Source organism: Cetorhinus maximus, chromosome 7 (assembly GCF_964194155.1).
Source record: "Cetorhinus maximus chromosome 7, sCetMax3.hap1.1, whole genome shotgun sequence".
In the NCBI taxonomy this organism is placed as follows: domain Eukaryota; kingdom Metazoa; phylum Chordata; class Chondrichthyes; order Lamniformes; family Cetorhinidae; genus Cetorhinus; species Cetorhinus maximus.
Genome location: NC_135885.1, coordinates 17,970,086 through 17,988,878, shown reverse-complemented (window position 1 = coordinate 17,988,878; position 18,793 = coordinate 17,970,086). Strand labels below are relative to the sequence as shown.

Here is an 18,793-nt window from a genome sequence, read left to right as displayed (position 1 = left end):
CAACACTGCACGACACCTGAGAACCACTATATATGCAGCACTTGTGGCAGAACCTGTGAATGGCCATCAGCAACATATGAAGCGACCCCAACACATTTGATTTGCTGCTTGTCCATCATCTCATGTAGATTGGAAGGATGCCCACGACAATATATTGAGATCCCACCTGTCTGTTTATCCGTCAAGGAACACCATCAAAATAGATTACTGGTTTTGATGTTGAATTCCATTCGACACTTCACAAATTGGCTATTGAATTTGCCTACAAAACTGTACTGACTACATTTGAAAAATAATTAGCTGCTTGTGAAGAGCTTTAGGATATCCATGAAAGTGGCTACGTAAACACAAGTTTGTTCTTTCTTAAACAGAAAACAAGCTTCAGCATAATTGTGACAAACACAGACAGCACATAAGACAATTAAGACTCAGTCGTACACTCACAGCCACATTTCTATTGCCTACTTGTCCCAACTTAATATCTTCTTCTCCCAACACGAATTCAGACTGCCAGGTTACACACACACACACACACACACACACACACACACAAAAGTGACAGGATAATCCTCCCATAGAGTGAGGGATGCAATCACTTCTGCAGGGGTTTGGAGACCAAAAACTGGCAAACAGGTTTTTATAGCAGGTATGGGGAAGAAGAAAAAAATATGGAATATACAGAAATACAGATATAAAGACACAAGAAAAATAAATTGGCAGAGATGACAGGTATTTACAAAGGAAGATGTGAGAAACTCAAACAAAGCCAGCGATAATTGCAGAGAGGGAGGAATCAAGAAAAAACAACAGAAAAAAATGCAAGATTGTAAAAAAATAGGGAAACTGTAAGAATGAGGTAGGGGGAGATGAGTAGAGGCAATTACGTTGAGAATTTTTGTTTTTTCATAAGCAATACAATTGAGAGATGCAGCATATTTTACACTTTATCATAGAGTGCATGGTTTAAAAAAAATACTCCCTTGTTTACTGCAGGCATAGCTACAGAGGTCTGCTAATAGGGATGTGAAAGATATTTAATACATTTTATTCAACACCAATTATCAGAATTTCATTTAGGCTACTCTGTTGATTACAGAGAATGTTCATTAAGAACCTTGAGGCACATTTGGTTTTTTGAGATCCTCCTCAAACTGGAACAAATTGTCTATTAAATGGACAATTAGCATTTTGCTGATTGAAAATGACTGAAGTCTTTAACAATTGAGTAAAACTAAAACTAAAATGTTGTTTTAATTAGTCTCTACAACGTGAAAACAATTAATAGTAAAACAAAACATGGTGCAGAATGTACCAACCTTGGTTCCGTATAAATACTGTGGCTGTGCATTTGGTTGTTTATCTCTTTGAAACTCTTGGGAGAAGGGCAGAATAGTACGCACAAACCTGTGGGAAAAAGAATAATAACGGAAGCTATGATATTTTATTGAAAGCAATACATTATTTTCTCACAAAAGTATTGTTACAGTGTAGCACATGGTGTAAATACGTTTAAGACAAAACAAAGTGAAGCTCTTCTACAGTTAAAATTGCACATAGTTGAACAGACCAGGAAAATCTGAGATTTGAACCTCACAGTTAACTGGTCTCCAGAGTGGGAACTGGGAAGAGATGAATGGCAAATGAATGGTCTTGCTGCCAGCCGTAATGCCATCCACTGGCTACTTTTACAAGTGATGAGATATTGATCATGCCCCAGCATAGATAATTTATATACGTCTTTTTTTTTTACCTCAAGTTGTGCCAAAGCACTTCACAAGCAATGTGAATACTTTTGAAACGTAGTCACCCTAGTAATGTAGGAAAATGCAGCCACGTATTTTCCCAAAACATGGTCCCACAATAGGTCAATAAGTAATTTTTTTTCTTAATGATAGTGGTTGGGGGATAAATGCTGACCAGAACATTGGAAGAATTCAATTGCTCTTCTTTAAGTTGTGCCACAATCTTTTGTATCCACCCGAGGCAGCATGCAGGATCCCGGTTTAACATCTCATATAAAGACAGTACGGCACTTCTTCTGTAATGCACTAAAATATCACTGAAATAGATTATGTGCTCAGGTTTCTGGAGCAAGGCTTGAACCCACAATTTTCTGTCTCAAAGGCAACAATACTGCCTAAGCCAAAGCAGTTTGTTGAAACTCAGGCTCTAGGTTTCATATAAAGGGTGGCCATTTGGCCAAAATATATTAAGGCAGGCCGCACCCATACTCCAATCAACAACTACAGGAGGCAGAGAACGGACCAAAAATAGGTCAAGTAGTCACGCCATCAATTTGCTATTTGTGGAATCTTTTGAGAAGTGCTAGGAAACATGACAAGAATGGGCATGTAAATGGACATTACTGCTTATTGTGACGTCAGAGTCGGAGAAGCAATTATAATGCCAAACGGAAAGAAATCCTAAAACTTCCCATTTTAATACCCAACACAAAAATACCTCAAAGTCAAGCAAACTACTTTAATTATTAAAAGCATGATTATTCAAGGGGAGGGAGGGAGGGAGCGGACGGGGAGGAAGGGTGGAGGGAGCAGGCGGGAGGGGGAGGGTGTGTGTGTGTGGGTGAGTGAGTGAATGTGTGTGTGGGAGGGTGAGTGAATGTGGGATGGGATTGAGTGAGTGTGCGTGTTTGTCTGTGGGGGTGAGAGTGAGAGAGAAGGGGGAGTGAGATGTATGTGTGTGCGCGCCTAAGTGAGTGAGTGAGTTCGGGGGAGACCTGTTTTCATCCAGTAAACGGGCCTGTTCCTTCAGGAGTGCGCTGATCCTGACAGAGTCTTCCACCCAGGGAGGTGCCATCTGGCATTGTGATGCAGTTGGCTACTGAAAGTGTTCAAGGGGCAGCCACCATTGCAGTAGAATGTGGCGTATAGGAGTGCGCCACCAGGTCACCGAGAAGAGAAGCACATTCCGTTTGTAAATTCCTCACCCGAGCGCTAAGGCAAGGCCAAGTCAGTCTGCAGCCCCTCAGAAAGAACAGTATATTCTGCTTTTTCATTAATGTCCTTTCTTCCTTTGTGTTAGTGCATGCAGGAGAAAATCAGGCAATGGCCTCTATTATAGAATCTCAGCACCAGGGCTACGATTGACCTATTTAGGCTTCCCAACCTGAGAAATATTTTATAAGGATCAAAACTTGGGCCATGTAAAGCCAAATTCTCTGGGAATAGAGGTTTCTTTTTACCCCAGAAGTTTGTCAATCGCTTAATTTATTGTATTTGAAGCACAACCACAATACCTAGAACGAAAAGGCTATGTACATTACGAAACAATGGTAATTGATCAGAAATTAGGGTGCGTTACTTTTTTCAATATTTTCATTTGACATTTCCAGGCATTACTATTGCTGAATTTCCCACCATCAATATCCTCGGGATTACCTATATCAATGAGTGTTTAAAACTGCAACCATGGCTTCTTCATTTGAGATTTCTTTGCCTTAACTTCAAAACTTGATGGTAAAGCAAAATGTATGCCTAGGCCTGTCTGACACCAAGTCTAATTAAGTCAAATCTTACTTTGCTAGGTTTGTTTATTCAAAGCTGGTCTGTCACTGCAGTAACTAACCTGAAGTGGAATATATTTGATTAATTGTAAAGAACAGTTTTTACCTTCCATTGTGAAAGCTCAGACATCAAAGTGGCAGGCTCAAGTCTCATGATCTTTGCTAACCTTCATGCGTCACGACTAATAGGGAATTATTGCTCATAAAAAGCTTAACATGAATAATGGTCTAAAATTACTGAGAACTGTTGATATTTCAAACTAAGTGCTGCATTCATCCTGTTAAAAAAGATTTATGCTAGCTTCAAAATGTCATAGAATAAATTTAAATTAGCTGAACTATATGCACTGTCTACATTGTGCTTTTGAGACAATTCAGAGATCAGGAGAAGCATACAACAGCATCCCATTCCAAGCATACAACAGTTCACTCATGCGTAAGGTCAAGATACAGTCCATCGGCTCATTTATGTGAACTAACTTTTATGGAGGGCACGAGTGAAGGGTTTTGGGAAACTGAACTGTAACCATACTGTTACAAGTAAAATTTAATGTAATAAAATGTCCCAATGTGCTTCACAAGAGCATTATCGAACAAGAAACAGGACACCGAGCCACATTAGGAGATTATGGGCCGTAACTTCAGAGCTCCCCAGCATCGGATTTGGGGGAGTAGGTACCCTAAAGATGCTCTGGGGGACCCTCTTGGAACTTCACAGGTAAGGGTTTGTATGCAATTGCCCAGAAGTGCAAACTTCCTCTGGGCAATTGCCCTGCACAGGGAACCATCTGAAATTGCAAACTTCGGATGGTTCCGACTGTGTTTTACAAATGGCTACCCAGGAAAAGTTAGAATTAAAATCTCTTCTAACTTCTGCGTATCTTTTGCAAAGACCTAGACCAACACCCCTCACAAGGCTCCCCCATACCCCCGACTCCCCAGGGAACTTCCCCCTACCCCCTGACTAACCAACCACCACCCCACAGTATTCCCAACCCTGCCAATCCCTGCCTCCCCCTGCTTACCAGCAAGGGGCTTTCCCTTTCTTCCCCCACCCTGCAGGCCTGACCCCGACACCCCAGCAGACCCGACACACCCCTTGCCTGACCCAACCCTCCCTCACCCCACCGTTGAGGTCCGATCCTCCCTTCGCCCCCTCCCTCCGTCAGTGATGCTCATGAGGCCAGAATTAGATGAGGAAAAATACCTGAATGTTGTAGGGCTGAAGGAAATTACAGTGATGCAGAGACGGTGGAAGGATTTAAAAACAAGGATGAGAACTTTCAGATTAAGATGTTGCTCGACTGGCAACCAATGTAGGTCAGTGAGCATAGGGGTGACCGCTGAACTTGGTGCGAGTTAAGAAACGGGCAACAGAGTTTTGTATGACCTCAAGTTTATGGAAGGTAGAATGTGGGAGAACAGCCAGGGCTGCGATGGAATTGTCAAATATGGAGATAACACAGTCTTGATGAATGAGGGTTTCAAAGCAGATCAGCTAAGACAGGCGAAGTTGGACAATGTTACAAAAATGGAAATAGGCAGTCTTAGTGATGGAATGAATGTGGTTGGAAGCTGATCTAGGGGTCAAATATGACAGAAAGGTTGCGAACAGATTGGTTTCATCTCAGACTGCAAGGGAGAGGGATGCAGTAGGTAGCTAGGGACCAGAGTTTGGAGCAGGGACCAAAGACTATGGCTTCAGTCTTTCTATTATTTAATTGGATGAAACTGTTGCTTATCCAGTACTGATATTTAGCAACAGTGAAAGATACGAGTGGTGGTGAGGTAGAGTTAGGTGTCATCAGCGTATATATGAAAACCAACTGTGCTTTCAGATTATGTCGCCGAAGGGCAGCATGTAGATGAGAAATAGGAAGGGGCTAAGGACAGATCCTTGGGTCACATCAGAGACAACAATGGAGGAATAGGAAGAGAAGCCATCTCAAGTGTTACTATGGCTATGATTAGACATGGCTATATGGCTGATGACTGCACAACGTTCAGCACCATTCGTGACTCCTCAGATATTGAAGCAGTCCATGTCCAAATGCAGCAAGACCTGGACAATAGCTAGGCTTGGGCTGACAAATGGCAAGTAACATTCACGCCACACAAGTACCAGGCACTGACCAACTCTAACAAGAGTGAATCTAACCATCGCCCATTGGCATTCAATGGCATTACTATTGCTGAATCCCCCACTATCAACATCCTAGGGGTTACCATTGACCAGAAACTGAAATGGACTAGCCATATAAATTCTGTGGCTACAAGAGCAAGTCAGAAGCTAGGAATCCTGCGGCAAGTAACTCACCTCCTGACTCCCCAAAGCCTGTCCACCATCTAAAAGGCACAGGTCAGGAGTGTGATGGAATACTCTCCACTTGCCTGGATGAGTGCAGCTCCAACAATACTCAAGAAGCTTGACACCATCCAGGACAAAGCAGCCTGCTTGATTGGCGCCCCATTCACAAACATTCACCCTTTCCACCATCGATGCACAGTGGCAACAGTGTGTACCATCTACAAGACAGCACCTTCCAAACCCACGACCACTACCATCTAGAAGGACAAGGGCAGTAGACTCATGGGAACACCACCTCCTGGAAGTTCCCCTCCAAGCCACCCACCATCCTAACTTGGAAATATATCGCTGTTCCTTCACTGTCACTGGGTCAAAATCTGGGAACTCCCTCTCTAACAGCACCATGGATGTACCTACATCACATGGACTGCAGTGGTTCAAGGTGGCAGCTCATCACCACCTTCTCGAAGGCAATTAGGGAGGGGCAACAAACGCTGGCTTAGCCAGTGATGCCCATATCACAAGAATGAATTTTTAAAAATAAGAATGGAACCAGGAAAGAGCTGAGTTCCACTCAGCTGGACAACAGTGGAGAGACATTAGTGGAGGATGATGTGATCAACCACATAAAAGGCTGCTTACAGATTGAGAAGACTGAGGAAAGATACTTCACCTTTTGACAGCCATGCAGGATATCATTTGTGATTTTGGATTAGAGCCATTTCAATACTGTGGTAGGGTGTAAACCCGATTGGAGGGGTTCAAACAGTGTGCTTGGAACAGGTGGGCATGGATTTGGGAAGTGACTACACGTTCAAAGGGTTTGGACAGGAAAGGGAGGTTGGAAGTGGGTGGGAAATTTGCAAGGTTGGTGGGATCATTTTGTTTTTGAGGTGAAGGGTGATAAGGCAATTTGAAAGAGCAACACCAGGGGAGAGAGAACCATTATCAATACCAGTTAACATGGGACAAATTGCCAAAGAGCAAGATTCTAGCCAAATTTGCTTCAAAAAAGTTTCTTTATTCATTGATGGGATGCGGGTGTTGCTAGACCAGCATTTATTGCCATTCCTAATTGCCCTTGAAAAGATGGCGGTAAGCGACTTTCTTGAATTGATGCAGCCCTCATATTTATCACAACTGGACAGCTTGTTAGGCTATTTCAAAGACCATTTAAGAATCAACCAAATCGCTGTGAACCTGATGTCATATACAGGCCAGGCTGGGTAAAGACGATAAGTGTCCTCTAAAGTGAAACCGATACAGCAATCTATCAGTTTCTGGAATGTTTAAATTCCACATTTATTTAATTAACCAAATTTAAAATTTCTATTGGCTGTGGTGGGATTTAAATTCACATCACTGGATTATTAGACCAGACCTCTGTCCAGTAACATAAACACTGTGCAACTGCACCCATTGCATATATTTTCATACTACAAAAACCACGCGCCCAGATACTGTGCACATTTCAACTGCAAAGTCCAATCATCAACATTATTGACCGCTAGCCAAAATGACAGATGGCACTTCAATCTCAATTAGACATGAAGAAAAGTGCAAAGGAATGTTACTTGCTGTCAAGAGCTGGAATTCAAAATTTGAATGTAACTGCTATTCAGAAGAGCAGAGGAGTTGTCCCCCGTTTCCTGGCCAATATTTATCCCTTAATCAACATCACAAAAACAGATTAACTGGTCATTATCACATTGCTGTTTGTGGGGGTTTTCTGTGCTCAACTTGGCTGTTACATTTCTTATGCCACAACAGTATGCCTTATTTCAAAAGTACTTCATTGGCTGTAAAGTGCTTCCAAGAAACATATGGTGGTCATGAAAAGTGTTATATAGATACAAGCCTGGCTTTCTTCCCCCCAGCTCCTCTTCAAAATTGTGCCATGGGATCTTATACATTCACTCAAAAGATGAGGCTTCAATTTAACATCTTATCTGAAAGACGGTACCTCCAACAGTGCAGCACTCTCAGTACCATACTGGTTTGTCAGCCTTGATTTTTGTGCTGGAGTGGGACATGAATCTGGAAACCTTCAGACAGTTTTCCTCCCACTTTGTCTCCTCTAACCAACATTTCCTTCTATTCCTTTCATCCTCATTTATTTACCCAGTTTCCCCTCACATGCTATGCTATTCTCAATGACTCCACGCAACAACAAACTGCATCTTCTAAATCATTCTCTGGGTAAAGATGTTTCTCCTGAATTCCTTCTTGGATCTTTAAGTGACTATCTTATATTCATGGCCCTTTGTTTTAGACTCTTTTACAAATGGTAATAACTTCTCATGACTACCCTATCGAATCCCTTCATAATTTTGAAAACCTCTATCAGGTCCCCTTTCAGTTACCTCTCTTCCAGAAAAGACCATCAGACCTGTTCAATATTTCTTGACAGTTGTACCCTCTCACTTTTGGCACCATTCTTATAAATCATTTTTGCACTTTCTCCTATATCCTTTCTCAGTCAAGACCAGAGCTGTATGCAGTACTCAAGTGTGGTCTAACCAAGTTTAGTTTAACATAACCTCTCTGAATTATATTCCTCTAAAAATGAATCCCAGGGCTTTGTTAAGCTGCGTGTGACTTAAAATGGCTTATATATCAGTACCATTGAATCTCTGTGCAGATCTACTCATTGGGAGCTTCTTAGGCCTAGATTTAACCTGGATGCAAGTTCAGTGTGGGTTTGGAGGGTGGGACTGCTGTAACATCAGAAAAAATGAAAGAACAAGTTTCTTAAATGATCTGCAGAATTTTGCAAAAAAGAGCCGCTTTACAATTTTTTCTGCGGGGGTTATTACTCATGGGCAAACTGATTGACAGGCTGCAGGCCTTTCAGGCAAGAAGCCAGCATCATAAAGTCAAAGCCTATATGAGCAGGTAGTACATTGGAAAAGCACGAGAGATCATGAGGGTGGGGATGGAGTCACTCAATCTCCAGGGAGGTGGTTGTTTGGATTGTGGGCGGTGGATGAGGTGGAGTTTCAGCTGATGTCAGGCAGCGGACCATGGGGGAGTGGAGTGTTCTATGGTGGTTGGGGGGAGCAGACAGATCATGGGGGTGTTTACTGGGTACCTTGTTGGGCCTGGAGAAAGGAGTCCGCCCCTCCTAGCGAACATGCAAAGCAATAAAAGCACTTGCCTCACAGACTCATTAAAGGCAAGCAGCCTTATTATAATATTTAAAAGACCAGCAAACTACACTAGGATTGATTCCACATCTTCATGGCATCGCCATTCAAATTAAAAGTTGGCAGATTCGGTTCCTGCATTTTAACTTGGGAAGTTGTTGGTATAGTGCTAATGTCATTGGACCAGTAATCCAGATGGCCAGCTTAATGCTCTGGGGACATGGGTTCAACTCTCACCACAGCAGCTGGTGGAACTTAAATTTAATTAATAAAATATGGAATATAAAACTAGCCTCAGCAATGGTGACCATGACAACCATAATCAATTGTCACAAAAAATCATCTGGTTAACTAATGTCCTTTAGGGAGGGAAATCTGCTGTCCTTACCTGGTCTGGCCTAAATGGGACTCCAGACCCACAGCAATGTGGCTGCCTCTTAACTGCCCCCTGAAATGGCCTAGCAAGCCACTCAATTCAAGGGTAATTAGGGATGGGCAACAAATGCTAGCCTTGCCAGCGACACCCACATCCCATAAAAAAGAGTAAAAAAAACTTCTGACATAACCCCACGGCAGGAGCATTTAAAACAAAACATGGATTGTAACATCCCCAGCTTGACACTTCTGCACCATCAGGTCTCGCAGTTCCGTAAAATTGGAGCTCTGGCTTCAGGTCGGACCTGGATCCTCAATGGGAACAGATCCAGCAGAAAGAAGTGGTAAGAGGGTGAGTCAGGGAGTGGGAGGTTCAGCAAGAGGGTTGGCCAGGGAGGCCACAACTTGGAGGTCAGAGAGGGGAAAGACCGCAACCCAGAGGTCAGGAAGGGAAGAGGCCGCAACTCAGGGGTCGGGGAGAGGAGGGAGGCCGCAACGTTAAGGACAGTGGTGGGGGAAAGAGGCCACAACATGGAGGGTTGGAGATGGGGAGGATTTGCAGTGACTGGAGATTAAGGAGCGGGAGGTTCAGGAAGCAGGGTCCACAGTGAGCGATTTTCTTTTATATTTTTAAACTTATTTTACTTTAAAAACTATTTCATTTACTAATGTAGGAATTTAGGAATGTAAACTATTTCAATTTAGAGGGTATAATATTTTTTAAATAAGGAAGGTCCTACAGGACCTAACTACAGTTTAACATTGATTCCTATGGGAACCAACATTTCACTTAAAAGTAGTTTCACTAAATTTTCAGGAATGCAAACAGAACTTTAAGTGAGGATTTACCATAAGACGTAGGAGCAAAAGTAGGCCATTTGGCCCATCGAGTCTGCTCCACCTTTCAATGAGATCATGGCTGATCTGATAATCCTCAACTCCACTTTCTTACCTTTTTCCCATAACCCTTGATTTTCTTACTGATTAAAAGTCTGCCTAGCTCAACCTTGAACATACTTAATGACCCAGCCTCTACAGTAAAGAATTCTGCAGATTGACTACCCTCTGAGAGAAGAAATTCCTCATCTGTTTTAAGTGGGCGCTCCCTTACTCTGAGATTATGCCCTCTGGTCCTAGACTCTCCCACAAGGGGAAGCAACCTCTCAGCATCTATTCTGTCAAGACCCCTAAGAATCTTATGTTTCAACAAGGTCGCCTCTCATTCTTCTAAATTCCAATGAGTACAGGCCCAGCCTACTCAACCTCTCCTCTTAAGAAAATCGCTCCATACCCAGGATCAACCAAGATAACCTTCTCCGCACTGCCTCCAATGCCACTATATCTTCCCTTAGATAAGGGGGCCAAAACTGTTCACAGTATTTTAGGTCTGGTCTAACTAGTGCCTTGAATAGTTTTTCAAGACTTCCCTATTTTTATATTCTATTCCCTTTGAAATAAAGGCCAACATGCCATTTGCCTTCCCTATTACCTGCTGAACTTGTATGTTAGCTTTTTGGGATTCATGCACAAGGACTCCAGAGTCCCTCTGTGCTGCAGCCTTTCTCCATTTAAATAATATTCAGCTCCTCTACTCTTCCTGCCAAAGTACATAACCTCACACCTTCCCACATTATATTCCATCTGCCAAGTCTTGCTCACTCACTTAACCTGTCTATATCCCTCTGTAGACTCGTGTCATCCTCGCCACTTGCCTTCCCACCTATTTTTGTGTCATCCGCAAACTTGGCGATAGTACATTCACTTCCCTCATCTAAGTCATTAATATATATTATAAATAATTGAGGCCCCAACACTGATCCCTGTGGCACTCCACTAGTTACAGGTTGCCATCCTGAAAATGGCCCCCGTATCCCAACTCTCTGTCTTCTACTAGTTAGCCAATCCTCTATCCATGCTAATATACTACCTCCAACACCATGGGCTCTTATTAAGTAGCCTTATGTGCGGTAGCTTATCGAACGCCTTTTGGAAATCCAAATATATTACTTCTACTGGTTCCCCTTTATCTATCCTGCTTGTTACCTCCTCAAAGAATTCTAATAAATTTATTAGGCATGATTTCCTCTTCATGAAGCCATGCTGACTCTGCTTTATTAGATTGTGTTTCTAAATGCTCTGCTATTACATCCTATATAATAAACTCCAACATTTTCCCAACAACAGGTGTCAAGCAAACTGGCCTATAGTTATTGATTTTTTGTCTCCCTCCCTTTTTGAATAAGGGCTGTTCTCCAATTCTCTGGGATTTTTCCAAAATCGAAGGATTCTTGGAAGATTACACCCAGTGCATCCACTATCTCTGCAGCTATTTCCTTTGCTATCCTAGGATGCAATCCATCAGGTCCATGGGACTTATCGGCTTTTAGCCCCATTAGTTTCCCTAGTGCTTTTTCTCTAGTGATAGTTATTGTACTTATTTCCTCCCCCCCACCTTTTGCCCCTTGATCATTTAGGATTTTTGAAATGCTATTAGTATCTTCCATCGTGAAGATTGACGCAAAGTATCTATTCAACTCCTCTGCCATTTCCTGGTTCCCCATTATTATTTCCCCAGCCTCATTCTCTAAGGGGCCCATGTCCACTTTGGCCTCTCCCTTTTTATATATTTAAAGCAGCTCTTACTGTCCATTTTTATATTACTTCTGAGTTTACCCTCAAATTTTATTTTCCCCCCCCTCTATTAATTTTTTGGTCATCTTCTGTTAGCTTTTAAAACTTTCCCAATCCTCTGGCTTACCACCAATCTTTGCCACATTGTATGTTTTTTCTTTCAATTTGATACTGTCCTTAACTGCCTTGGTTAACCACGGTTGGTTTATCACCTTCCTTGAATCCTTCTTCCTCACTGGGATATATCTTTGTTGAGAGTCATGAACTATTTTCTTAAATGTCTGCCATTGTTCATCAACCGTCTTTTCTGCTAAACTCTTTCCCAGTCCACTCCAGCCAACTCTGCCCTCATGCCATTGTAATTACCCTTAAGTTTAGCACAGTTGTTTCCAACCCAAGTTTCTCACTCTCAAACTGAATGCTAAATTCTACCATATTATGGTCACCGTTTCCTAGAGGATCCTTTACTGAGTTCATTTATTAAACCTGCCTCATTACACATTACGAGAACCAAAATAGCCTTATCCCCAGTTGGATTCACAACATATTGTTCTAAGGAACTGTCTCAAATACACTATGAATTTTTGCTCGTGTCTACTTCTGCCAATTTGATTTTCCCAATCTGCACGAAGATTAAAGTAATCCATGATTTATTCTCTGTCCTACAATAGAGCTACTGTCAGGGGGCCTACCAGTGTCTTCTTCCCCTTGTTATTTCTTACTTCCCCCCATATGGATTCTACATCTTCCAACCCAAGATCTTTTATTGCTATTGTACTTATTCCATCTCGTACTAACAAAGCTACCCCACCACCCTTTCCTTCATGACTGTCCTTTCGAAAAGCCACATGCCCAAATATTTAGTTCCCAGCTTTAATCTCCTTGTAACCACGTCTCCGTAATGGCTATAAGATCATACCCATTAACCTCTATTTGTGCCGTTAATTCATTTATTTTGTTCAGAATACTATGTGCATTTAAGTAAAGAGCCATTAATTTTGCTTTTTTACCATTTTTTCTCCTTTTGACTCTATTTGCTGCTTTTTTTTATGTTTGTACACTCTGGGTATCATCTAAATAGCTGCCCTGCAAGGCTGCCATGTCCTTTTGCTTTGTAAGCCTATGCATCCCCTTTCCAGAATCCATCTATTTTGTTTAAAGCCCTCACTGCAGCCCTAGTTATTCGGTTCGCCAGGACACTGGTTCCAGCACGGTTCAAGTGAAGCCTGTCCCACCGGAACAACTCCCTTCTACCCTAGTACTGGTGCCAGTGGCCCATGAACTGAAACCCACTCCTCCCACACCAATCTCTGAGCCACGTATTTGACTCCTTGACTTTATTTACCCTACACCAGTTTGCCCAGATTGCTCAGGTAGCCATCCTGAGATTATTGCCTTGGAGGTTCTGCTTTTTAAATTAGCTCTTAGCTGTTCAAGTTCTTTCAGCAGAACCTCCTTTCTAGTCCTATTAATGTCGTTGGTGCCAACATGGACGACAACAACTGGATCCCTCCCCTCCCACTTCATGTTCTTCTCCAGCCGAGGAGATGTGCTTAACCTGGCACCGGGCAGGCAACATAGCCTTCAGGGCTCACACTCATGGCTGCAGAGAACAGTATCTATCCGCCTAATTATACTTTAAATTTACTGTGTTCCAGAACTTAGCAATAATTTAGCAATAACTTAACAATGTAAGCTAATAAATGAAATTTCACAATTTGCAGATGACACCACATTAAATCTGTAGCTAATTCAGAGAAAGACTGCTAAACAGTATAGGAAGAAACTTACAGAATGGATATGTAATTGGCACATGAACTTCAAGTGTGAGGTGGCACATTTTAGTAGGAAGCATAAGGAGACGACATACTCCTTGAAAAATAAGTACCCAAGTGGGCCAGAGGAACAATAGTTCTGGGGATACAGATACACAAGTCACTAAAAGTATAAACACAGGCTAGTAAGGCCATACAAAAATGCATTTCTAGAGGGATAGAATTGAAGAGCAGAAACATAATCTTAAACTTGTATGGAATCTTGGTTTGGCCATGCTTGCAGTATTATGAACAATTTTGGTCTCCAAATTACAAACAAAGGATAAAAGAGCCATTGGAGAAAGTGCAAAAAAAATTTACTGGAAGTAACCATAACTGAGAGGTTGTATATATCAAGAAGTATTTAACAGGCTAAGGGCTCTTTTCGCTGCAAAAGAAAACAGAAGGATGACCTGATAGAGCTCTTTTAGATTATAAAAGGATTTGACAGTGTAGCCAGATATATTAGCACAAACACGCAAGCAATATATTATGACAAAGCTGGTGGCAAATGCTGAGCTGTTCAAATCCCAGAGGGAAACTTGAAACAACTGTCATAACATATTTTGCAATTTGTATGTTTCAAGAAGCAGGCTTTAAATTCAGTAGTAATAAGACCGAGTCTCAAGAGGCTTTTATTAATCAAACATTTATTAATACTAGAAATATTGTAAGTACATACATATGTCTACAAAATTACTACTACAATAACTACAAAAATCCCCTAATTAATCTGACTCTCAGTTACACCTCCGTTAAGACAACAGTAAAACACACAGATTTAAACAGACCCCTGGCAAAGCACACCCTGGACAGTCGAATTCAAAATGAATTTCTTTTAGCTCTGGATCCTTGCAGACAGTGGCTTGAGGCTTACAGGCCGGAGGCTTCAGATCTTAGAGTCCCTCCTCTTTTACCAACAGCCTTTTCTTCCTTTATACATATTTTCCTCTTTGAATGCAAATTCTCATTGTATCACTAGCTCTTTTGAACTTCACCTCTAATAACAAAATCCTTCTCAGAGCACCAATTTTACTAGTAAACTTTGGGAAAAAGTAAACACATTGTTTAGCTTCTTCTGGCTAGGTGTGATATTTCACCCATTCTTTTGAATGGTTTATTTAAAAATGCAAATTGCCTCCTTTTCACTTCACCTTATAACTTCCCTATGTTTACCTCATTACCATTTCACACCTACTTCTTTTCTATACATCAAAGCCTCTAGACCAGCTGGTTTTAATTCAATTAAGATACACGCAGCTACATAGACACAGACAATATTTTAAAATAATGTCCTTTAACATTATAGACATTATATCTTCTTAATAAATATAATCAGCAAAAAAAGTCACCACCAGCTGCTCCACCAGCATGGACAATATGTTTCAATTTGTAGGCACGCCCAGAAATCAGGACCATAAATACAGGATAAAAGCAAAAAACTGTGGATGCTGGAAATCCAAAACAAAAACAAAAATACCTGGAAGAACTCAGCAGGTCTGGCAGCATCTGCGGAGAGGAACACAGTTAACGTTTCGAGTCCAAATGACCCTTCAACAGTTCTGATGCTGCCAGACCTGCTGAGTTTTTCCAGGTATTTTTGTTTTTGTTTTCCATAAATACAAGAGTGTGGCTAGAATGTGGAACACGCTGCCCCAAAGAGTAGTAGGGGTAAATAACACAGATGTGTTTAAGGGGAGGCTAGATAAATAAATGAGAGAGAAATGAATAGAAGGACATGTTGATGGGATTAGATGAAAAAGTGTGAGGGGCCTCATGTGGAGCATAAATATTTGCACATTGGGCCAAGTGGCCTAATTCTGTGCTGTAAATACTATAATGTATAGATCATCTCTCACTAGTTTGTATTATCACATTCAGCTTTCTTAAATTGTAGAACTTTAAAGATAATTCTCACAAAATAAATTCTTAATGTGTTTAACTGTAAATCAATTTTGTTACCGCTGATTTGACCATTCAAAAGTTTTCCTGGTCAGCCTCCCACCCAGCATAAACTTGAGCTCATCCAAAATTCTTTCACATGCTAGCTTGCAGTAAGTCCTATTCACCCATCACCCAGTGCTCACCGACCAGTCTTGGTTCGTGGTCCAGCAACACGTCAATTTTAAAATTCTCATCGATGCTTTCAAGTCTCTCTGTGGGCTTTCCCCTCTCCATTTCTGTAATGTCCCCCATGTTAAAGGCATGTTAAGTGTATTAAGATACACAGGTGAAGGGCATTGTTTAATTGCGCACTTATAAAGAGAGACTGCTGGGAGACTGAGTTAGTAGGTAGGGGGCAGACAAATGCAATTCTGCATTCCATAAATAAATCAACTAATGTATCAAGCAAAGGATTTTTGTCTAGTTTTATACTTTACCATCTGGCTTGGGATCCATTTATCATTCCAGTCCTATACCCCTCCAAGATCTCTGCACTTCTGGCCTCTTGCGCATTCCAGATTTTCAACCTTCCACCATTGGTAGCTGTGCCTTCAACTGCCTAGGCCCTAAGCGGGTATTTGAACTTGCAAAGGGGTTTGATAGCATAGACCTAAAAGATGTTTCCACTTGCAGGGGGAGATGAGAATTCAAGGCCATAAATATAAGATAGTTAATATTAAATCGAATAAGGAATTCAGGAAAAACATCTTAGAATTTAGTGTGTACAATGTGGAAGTCACTACCACAAGGTGTTGAGGCAAATAGCATTCAATAGATGCATTCAAGTGAAGCTAGATAAATACATGAGAAAAAAAGGAATAGAAGGATATGCTGTTGGGGTTAGATAAATAAGGGTGGGAGGAGGCTAATCTGAGGATAAATACCAGATGGCCTACTTTAGTGTTGTAAATACTATGTAAGCTCAGGAATTGCCTTCTTAAACCTCTGCTTCTTCACCACACCCCCATACTTTAAAACACTCCTCAAAATCTCCCTCTTTGATCTTTTGGTCATCTCACATGGCTTGGCGTCAAATTTTGTTTGACTATGCTCTTGTGAAGTGACTTGGACTGTTTTACTACAGTAAAGGCACTACGTGTAAGTTCTTGCTGCATTAATTTAGTTTCAAAATAGCCAGTATCTCAACAGGTCAAATTTTCATTACCGTGTTGAAACAGCGGAATCAAGAAAGCTCTATGCTCACCAACAACATGCTGAGCAAACAATGAATAACCTGAATTAAGACTTATTAGGTATGTGCAGTGAGCAAACAGTTCAAATTGGGCCTCTGTCAGGAACACAAGTGTTCAGGAAAGTTGGGCAAAAGTAGAATACCGCATCAGTTCTTAAAAGTGTTTATACTAATCAACACAAAATAAACAAATAAAATGTTAAAAGAAACTGTTAAACCAGCAAAAGGCCAGATAAAACAGCAATAAGAATAGGCATTCAGCCTCCTGAACCTATTCCACCTGTTAATATTGTGCTGCAGTGATTTAGATTTGTGCAAGCAATTGTGTTTGTGGCAAAATTAATTAACTCTGGGCATTTCAGTCTGTCCTAAATGATATCACAAATCGCTAATCCATGAAAAACAAGACAACTTCTCTGTTAGAATCTTTGGGGACAGTAATTACAGAATTCCTGCCTGCTAGGGTTTTGACTGCTATGCATCCATAAACCAAATGAAGTGTACAAAGAGTTAGCAAAATAATTCAAGGCACTCAGAATAGTGGTTCTGAAGAAGAGTCATATTGGACTCGAAACGTTAACTGTTTCACTCTCCATAGATGTAGCCAGATCTGCTGAGTTTTTCCAGCACTGTTTTTATTTCATATCTCGAGCATCTGTAGTATTTTGCTTTTACCACAGAATAGCGCCTTGATGTGCACCACAAATATTTATTAGCTGAACTTTATTGTATATAGATATGGCACCAGACAAAAAGATTAATTGCACTCATTAGAAAAGGAAAATATATTCCACAGGTTGGTGAGTTCATGTTAGGCACTTACTATAAGGATCTAGCTTAAAGTAGTGCAATATTAAAAATATTATTCATGGGAAGCACTGCAGCCGCACGCTTCAACACCCCCCCCTCCCCCCAAAATACAATCAGTAGAAGAACAAATGATCAGATTTCCAACACAGCCATTTCCTAACTTTAACAGCAATGCGTAAGCGAGGTAACGGTTGAAGGGCAGGAAAATATGTGGGGGTACGGATGAAAAGAGGAGACTATCATAACTTGACAAACAGATAGTTTGTTATGGTTGGTCAAAGAGTTACTGGGCAGAAGTTTTGGAGCACTGTGCCCATCATCCTCTCTTGGCACTGACTTTTAAAAACATAATAGGATGAAACTAAACATGCGTGGGCCTCCGCACAAACAACTTGCCTGGGTACATGTACAAAAAGAACAAGCTGTTCCCATGACTTTCCCACACTTATAAACACCCCAGTGACTGAATAAAAATACAGCTTTAATGTTCTATACGATCACAAAAGCAAAGTAAAATTTTAAAATCCAAGCACTAGCAGCTAAGAGTGCCCCAGCCATCAAGAATAATTCCAAAATAAAATTAAGCTAACATGACAGCATGGATATTAATCGAACTGAAAGAAACCTTCAAACAGATGGTAGGTACTCTCAAGTTTCTCAAGAATTCTAAATTATGCCCTTCCCCAGTAACATAAGATGATGTTAGTGCAGAATAAACAGATACCAATTTTCTGCACTAATGGGTGGAATTTTGACAGACCCATCTGTCCTGTTAAAAGTAAGTGTTTATATTATTAATTTGAGGAATATACAAATTTTCAGCATTAGAAGTTGTTTAAAAAATCTATTGTGACTGAAAATCTGTTCGAGTTTCTGTTTGGGAAAAGTCTCAAAGTACAAATGCAGTTGTCCTTAATCCACACAAACTATATAACTTGGAGCTCCCAACTGCGAAGAAATATGTATATCTATGGGTTTTTACTTCTGTTTGACCCCTTGTTCCCCCCAGCTCACCACATCCCTCTCCCGCCCCTGCTGCCTATCCTCCCA

General features: G+C 41.1%; 2 protein-coding genes across 2 annotated transcripts in view; one reads left to right on the top strand and one right to left on the bottom strand.

Annotated features, from left to right (window-relative positions):
- Positions 1 to 18,793, top strand: part of LOC144682622 (PI-PLC X domain-containing protein 1-like) — a 705,325-nt gene that overhangs the window by 54,322 nt on the left and 632,210 nt on the right. The gene's annotated exons all lie outside the window — the stretch shown is intronic.
- The window catches only part of cyfip1 (cytoplasmic FMR1 interacting protein 1), a 218,662-nt gene that overhangs the window by 85,305 nt on the left and 114,564 nt on the right, over positions 1 to 18,793 (bottom strand). The window contains exon 23 of the mRNA XM_078545117.1: positions 1,317 to 1,404. Within this exon, the coding sequence (XP_078401243.1) occupies positions 1,317 to 1,404 (88 nt within the window). The remainder of the gene's footprint in view (positions 1 to 1,316; positions 1,405 to 18,793) is intronic.